This window comes from Aptenodytes forsteri, unplaced genomic scaffold (assembly GCF_000699145.1).
Source record: "Aptenodytes forsteri isolate BGI_AS27 unplaced genomic scaffold, ASM69914v1 Scaffold193, whole genome shotgun sequence".
NCBI lineage: Eukaryota > Metazoa > Chordata > Aves > Sphenisciformes > Spheniscidae > Aptenodytes > Aptenodytes forsteri.
In genome coordinates this window covers 160,889-168,119 of record NW_008795405.1, presented here as the reverse complement: position 1 = coordinate 168,119, position 7,231 = coordinate 160,889, and the positions used below count along the sequence as shown (strand labels likewise).

Genomic DNA, 7,231 nt, shown 5'->3' with positions numbered 1-7,231 from the left:
ATGGAATATCCCTTTGGCCAGTTTGGGTCAGCTGTCCTGGCTGTGCCCCCTCCCGGCTTCTTGTGCACCTCCAGCCTTCTCAGTCGGTAGAGCATGGGAAGCTGAAAAGTCCTTGACTAGCGTAAGCACCACTTAGCAACAGCTAAAACATCGGTGTGTTATCACATTATTCTCATGCTAAATCCAAAACACAGCATTGTACCAGCTACTAGGAAGAAAATTAACTCTATCCCAGCTGAAACCAGGACACTTAACAAGTAAATATTTTTGCCTAACGCGTATTGCCCAGCCCAGAGGGCAGCCCGCTGTGCTTGGCAGTATGGAAGAAAGTGTCCTTGTGCCAAATTGCTTGACAAAGATATTTCAGACCATTCTGGACTATGAAAAGTCAACAGAGCAGTTGTAGCGTCCTCACTGTAGCCTGGTTTGAGGAGGTTAGTACAATCTGGAATAGTATTTAGCTCTCAGGTGTGGGTATAAACATACACCTGCTGCCCGGAGGTAGGTAGGCACCATGCTGGAACGGGGCAACCATACTGCTGCCCCTCAAACTTCAAAAAGGGTCCTTTTTTCTTCCCTAGATACCAGAAATATTGGCTTTATTTTATTTGCATTTAAACCACTGTCAGTATGTACAGAATAAACAGAAATTTGCTGCTAAGCTTTTTGCTAATGAAGTCTTGCAATTCTTTATGTACCACAAGCCATTCTAATTTTTAAAAGGTATTACCAGTATGTTTCATGTTTTGTGAAATCAAGGTGTTGAGTTTTTCTGCAAGTAATAAAAAGCCCTGTTGATTTTGACATTTCTCTCTAAACACCTGTATGGACTTTGTCTAATGTATATTATGGAAGTTTTAATTTATGTTTCTTGTTGCTAATCTGGAAAGGAAAACTTCTTCATTGTTTCCTTTTTCAGTCAAAAATGTACAGGTTTAGGAAACAAAGAACTTTCATTTTAATATTGTGCTGATGTTATAACATGGCAAGATCATTTGTTATTTTACTGATGATTTTGTAAAATTAAAGTACCTTCTTGAAAAAAAATGGAACTGCATATGTGGAGTCTCCTGTAGCAAAAAAGTGTCCTTGCTGTTGAAGACCAATAGCAAAAAAATATGTGCATAGGAAATGCTCTGGAACACACTTCCCTGTGACTTCCACTGCTTAGAGAAATAGGATTAAACTTGCTTCAGGAGACTTTGACTCCCAGATAAACTCCGAGTTCTTTGATGTCATAGAAAATGCCAAGGTAGGAGGTCTTTCTCAAAGATCAAATAAAACCCCGTTGGACCGTGAACTGTGAGTGAGCAAAGAAGTTTTTAGATGCACTTCTAACCTGCTTCTAACTTTTACCATGAGTATATAGTAGGGTCCAGAAACAATCTGTTGTAAATTCTTCAGCCAATTAGCTGAGTGAGTTACCACCGTTTATAATGCGCAGAACGTGGAGGCTCTTTTGCAGTTGCGCCGAGTTGGATTGTTAATAACAGGAAGCTAGCACTTCTCAGTACAGTGGATCAGCTACATGTGAAAATAAATGTAAAAAACCTGGAGGGGAATGGCAGCAGACTGAGATTAGCCTTTATTTAATTTAGCATTTGGGGGTCCAACACACAAATGAGCGTTTTAGTAGGCTTTAGGCTTCATGGTGGTAGTTGCTGTCACTTGTAAAATATTCTGGCCAATTAGCTAATAGTGTGCTTGGATTTCTCCTGTTTTGATACAGTAATACTAAGTACATTGTGAAGCCCAATTATACAAATCATCCCCATATGCCATACCAGTCTTTCTTTATGAACTGTGTTTATAAATCCTGTGTGAGGAAATGTGTACTTCAGCAATTTAGACCATGTGTAAAAACATAGCCAATAGGATTGTCAAGAAAACAAGTTCCAGCATAGGAAATCCTAATGTGTTCCGCTAAAATAACACGAGTGTGTTGTGTTGTGTGAGTTTTCTGATTAAATACATATTACTTTATAGTGCTTAACCTGCCTAGGTCCTTCCGTTTCCCTTTTTATTCTTTCTTTCTTTCTCTCTTTTTTTGTAGGATCCAAATTTGGAGTTTTTGAGGAAATTTGGAATTGGGCTAGTCTCAGGAACAATAGCCTCAATTATTAACATTCCTTTTGATGTTGCAAAAAGTAGGATTCAAGGACCACAGCCAGTTCCTGGAGAGATCAAGTACAGAACCTGTTTTAAAACTATGGCAACAGTCTATAAAGAGGAAGGGTAAAACATTCTTATTTTAATAAATGTCCAGACCTCTGTTTTAGTTCATATGGGTCCATAAAACCATGTTGTTATATTTCAGATTTGACGAGGACCATTAAGCCACCCTGAACTCAGTATCAAAAGAACACAATGTAACATTTTGAAAATGTATTTTGGAATTACAAGGAGATATCCTGCTACTCCATGTGAACTTTTACAAAAGACTTACAAGATGATTATTGGGTTGTCGAAATTTATGTTCCACAAATAAATGCTTTGTATATCTCATGTGTAATTTTTTCAACTCTTCATTTTGTAAAAGGAAAATATCAACAGAAAACAGGATATTTCCCAATTTAATCCAATTGTAATTATACAGACCTCTGTACCTTTAAAATGACTGCTGAAATAATTAAATTGGGGACAGATCCTTGTGGCAATAACGTTTTCCAACTTTTTAAAATATTTCTCAAGTGGGAACTGAGTTGTAGCTTTGATATTCAATTATAGCAGTCATTTTGTCCATGTATGCAGCTGTTGTTAACAGACTTGTCTTGAAAGTAAAACCATCTCACTGATTAAAGTCATATTTCTGATTGGCTAGGCTCACAACATAGCTTTTGTGACTGAACATTGATTAACTTTTTCTCTTCATCTGATCTGCCTCTGTAAAATGTTAAAATCCAGATACTTCCTGCTATTGAACATGTGTAATTTCAAATAATTGCTTCTAAGTGCTCTGCCAGCATTTTAACAAACACATGCTAAAGTTCCATTCTTCTTTTAGAGCAAGAATATTGTTTGAAATGTTTTGTTTGTTTTTCTTCTGCTACAGATTTCTGGCTCTGTACAAAGGCTTGGTTCCCAAGATCATGAGGCTTGGTCCAGGTAATTTTCCCTCTGTCATTTCTATATTGCTTTTGTTCTTGCTTTCTCTTCCCGTTTTTCAATTTCTTGAAAAAATGTAGTAAGCATCAGTCAAATAAATGAAACAGTGTACCAGAAATCATCAAAATCTCTTTCATCTTTGAATGATTTCTTTTGATAATAGCATCATCTAATAGTATCATAGATGGATTTGGCTAAATATGTGTCTAAAAATATAATTTACACATACACATCAGATGATTGCAGTTCCAAGTAACTGCTGGTTTATGCAATTACTTTATTTGTGAACAAGCCAAATGCATCCATGCAAATGCCAGAACTGTAATACCTTTGGAAGTGTTTCTTAAAGCTTGTCCCATTCCTTCTAATGGGATTTTTTGGTTTCACTAGGACTATTCTGTACCCATGTAAAGTCACGTTAAAATGCTAGTTAGAGTCTTTCCAGCATAAATGCTCTCAACTACTCGAAGCATAGCCCAAGCGTATCAAATTCCAGTTACTTTCTTCTTCCTGTGCTCTGCGGGGGCTGTAAGGAACGGACACTAAAAGACCAATAGCATGAGCTGGGAAGAGACTTGCATGGCCCTAGAAGGCTAAGAGGACAAGGATAACAAAACTGGGTTTGTTGATTGACCCCTTCTCACTAGTTGATACTCCAAATGCGGGAGCACAGTGGTTGACAGCTAGATCTTCTTCGACTTTTAGACTGTTTTTCCCTGACTGGTTTTGATTAATCATGAAAGCAAAGCACTGGGTCCTTAGACTTTGCCAGCCCACAGCAGCAGTCTGTGTCAAAAAGAGCAGAAGCCCCAATTTGAACAGTATCCCATTTCCGTGAAATTGTATTTCCAATTGTGCAAGGTGGTTTAATAGGCAAGAACACACATGGTTAAATGCAAGTAGGTACAGAGTCTGTTCTGCGGTATAAAGGAGGCATTAGGTTTGTCTGTAAATGTTTGCATATCCAATCCGTCTGGCTAAGTGCTAGACCATGCCTGGTTATTGTGCAGGGTAAAGGAAGAAGGTGGGGAGGGGAAACAGGGCGGCAAGGCATAACTCTGGAGCTAAAAGCCTTTTCCCTCATACTCCAAAGATACTAGATTACATAAAGGACAAAGAGAAGGCAGGGTTTTGCTTCCCCAGTACCCGTTAGCACAGCAGATTTTGGAATAAAATTTTCCATCTTACAAACGACTATGCGTTCAGGCCCAGATCCAGCAAGTCAGTTAAGTGTGTACTTTGTTTTAAAAGCTTTTGTAGTCCCATCGACTAATATATAGATTTGGCTTTCCGATGAAACAGTAATGCAATCTTTATTGTGATTGGGAAGGTAATTCCTTCTTTCAACATGTGAATGCTTTCAGAAAAAGAGATATACAAACAGATCACACAGTATGAGAATTGGAATCAGCTTTGATTTGAGTTCAAATCACACCTTAGACATTGTGTCTATGATTTGTTTATTGGTCAAAGCCTTTTGCAAACTTTTGCTCTGTCTAGCTGTCTGTGAGTTGCTGTTCATAAAGGATTTCAAATCTGATGATCGTTTGTTAGGATAAATAACATGGGAAAACTCATGTGGTAATTCTGTGTGCCCGGTGGTGGTTCTGTGTGCCCATCATACCTAGAAAGGTCAGCCCAGTTCAGCAGAAGACTTGTTTGTTAGAGGTGCCACTCTAACCCGCTAACTGAGCCAACAGGCAAAGGCAAAGGAAAGAAAATATTTGTGCCCCGGTGCGAGCACTCACAAATAGCACATTGTAACACTTTTGCTTCTGCAGCCTGGAATCTGATTCTCTTCCCCATCTTCTCCAACTAGAAGCTTCTCTATATGTTTAGTTACATATATATACCTTCTGAAATGTTCCCTTTTTTAGCTCAGACAGTAATTTCAGCCCGGTTACAGAAGGGCTTCACTATCAGTAAAGATACTTTATGTCATTCAAGCTGGGGTTTTATACTGTTATCAATTCTAGCGGATAATGCCATTCCATCAGATCAAAACTTTGCCTGTGGATTCATAGCCAGGTACAGGCACAGGAAGGTTATTCTCATTTCACTACTGTGATCTTCTGCTTTAGACATGGTAAACAAACAACTGAAAACCTTTCTTGAACCTCACCTGGAAGCATTTCATCACCCTGGTGATGAATTTTTGTCATTTCACTACTCAAGTTGCTCTTTCATGGCCAAATCTAACTCTAAACAAACACACAAATATACACATATTCAGATTAAAAGCTTCACTTGTAAAAGAACAAAGAAAAATATTAATCCTGAAAAAATGATATGAAAAATCACATTGAGAGTGATTTTGATTTAATATACAAGCTTTTCACATCAATTTTATGGTCTAATATTAAATAAAATTGGTATGGTTTAAGAACTGGTGATTTTTTAATGAATTAGGGAATTAGTAGAATTATCCATTTTGCAAATAAGGCTTTGCCATATCCTGGTTTAGATTACACACTACAAATGCTCTACAAAATCTTGAAAATACTGAATTTTGTATGTAGTAAAATAATATCTTTTCTTCCAGGTGGTGCAGTGATGCTTTTGGTTTATGAATACGTTTATGCCTGGCTTCAGGACACAGTTGATCACAAGTAGCAATTCTGAAAAATGTACTCTTTAAAATTATATGCATTCTAAAATACACTTTAATAAAGTAAAAGTGATTCTCATCCTTTATGATGGCGAATGCCCTCAGATTACACTGATGTTAATACAGTTCAAAACAAATTTGGTCTTCAGGTCCTGATCCAAGAAAACATTTAAGCACATGCTTTTCTGCAAGTGCATAAGTAAATAGCACAGTTGATATTTGTAATAGTTTTACAGGATCAAGAGAAAATATAAAGGAGACATAGAAACAAGTTAGTTTTTCAAGGACAAACTGAAAATTCTGGACATTGAATTATACTGTGTAGTCAATAGACTTTTTTTAAAATTTCAGCTGAAATGGCAAGATAATAACTTTCAGGGGATTTTTGAAGGAAAAAAAGGAATAATCCTGTGGAGCCAGGTACTAAGCTAGTGTAAACTGACAGCTCCATTGACTCCAGGTTAGGAACATGACCCATACTCTGCAAACTCTTGCGTCAATCTTGGGTCCAGTTTCAATTCAGTCCAGTACAATTTCAACACTGGTAGAAGAGCTTCTTAAGTTGTTGGGAGTTAGGATAGAAAAAGGACCCACAGTTAAATGTCCTACTTGTTCTTAGCCATAAATATTGTATAAATCTCACTCAGGTCACAGAAGACACTGAAAATAATTAGTCTCAGTCAAGTTACATAAAAGTGCAAAACAGCTGTGGGAATCATAGAAGAAATGAGTAAATAAATGAACAGAAAAAATTTTTTTAGGCATATGAGATTTTACTGTGAATTTTTTATCCACCTTCATATACTATTGCTTAAAGAGCTGTCCTGTGATAAAAATGCTCAATGCACCTTGACTGCCCCTTTAGCCTTTCATTACCACCGTGGGATGGAGAAACCATGTTCTAGACTGATAGCACATATGCAGTCGTAATTAGCTAGCCATACACCTCAAAGAAATGCACCTTTCTATAGATAAAAAACATCGCTCTAAAGCTAAAATTGTTGCTTTTCCCAGTCACTGTAAATATAAATAATATTTCAGTGATGTACTCCTGTCTTTACTAGCCATGCTAACTAGCTCTGTGAAATAATTTCTGCTATGCTAATTGAAGACATAGTTTCAGTTCATCCAGTTGTGCCACTCTACAGTTTCAAGAACGCTTTAAATAACTTAAAATTACACATTATTCTGTTATAAAAATGTTCCCATTATCTAAACTTGGTTTGTTGTCAAATGAATGCATATCCTTGCAATTGCTGAAAGTTTCTGTATCACCCCATACTGCATTCACACTGTTAACTTTAAATGTTCTTCCTTGTAAGGAGGTACAAACCTTTTTCCCAGCAATCCTAAAGAAGTATCTTTACAGATTGTTACTTGAAAATGACAGTTCACATGTGAAGTCTCATCTCATGAGTGTTTTTAATGCATTAGAAAAGCAACAAAAAGCTAAAAATAGAAATGCATTCTCAGCGCTTTCAAGGATGCTTGTACTGACATGCTCAATAAACCTCTCTT

At 37.0% G+C, this 7,231-nt stretch overlaps 1 protein-coding gene across 1 annotated transcript in view; it reads left to right on the top strand.

Moving 5' to 3' along the window:
• The window catches only part of SLC25A21 (solute carrier family 25 member 21), a 114,923-nt gene extending 109,131 nt beyond the window's left edge, over positions 1-5,792 (top strand). The window contains exons 7-9 of the mRNA XM_009280686.1: positions 2,054-2,235; positions 3,053-3,105; positions 5,648-5,792. Coding sequence (XP_009278961.1) covers positions 2,054-2,235; positions 3,053-3,105; positions 5,648-5,718 — 306 coding nt within the window. The 3' untranslated portion in view covers positions 5,719-5,792. The remainder of the gene's footprint in view (positions 1-2,053; positions 2,236-3,052; positions 3,106-5,647) is intronic.
• Positions 5,793-7,231: the final 1,439 nt, after the last annotated feature.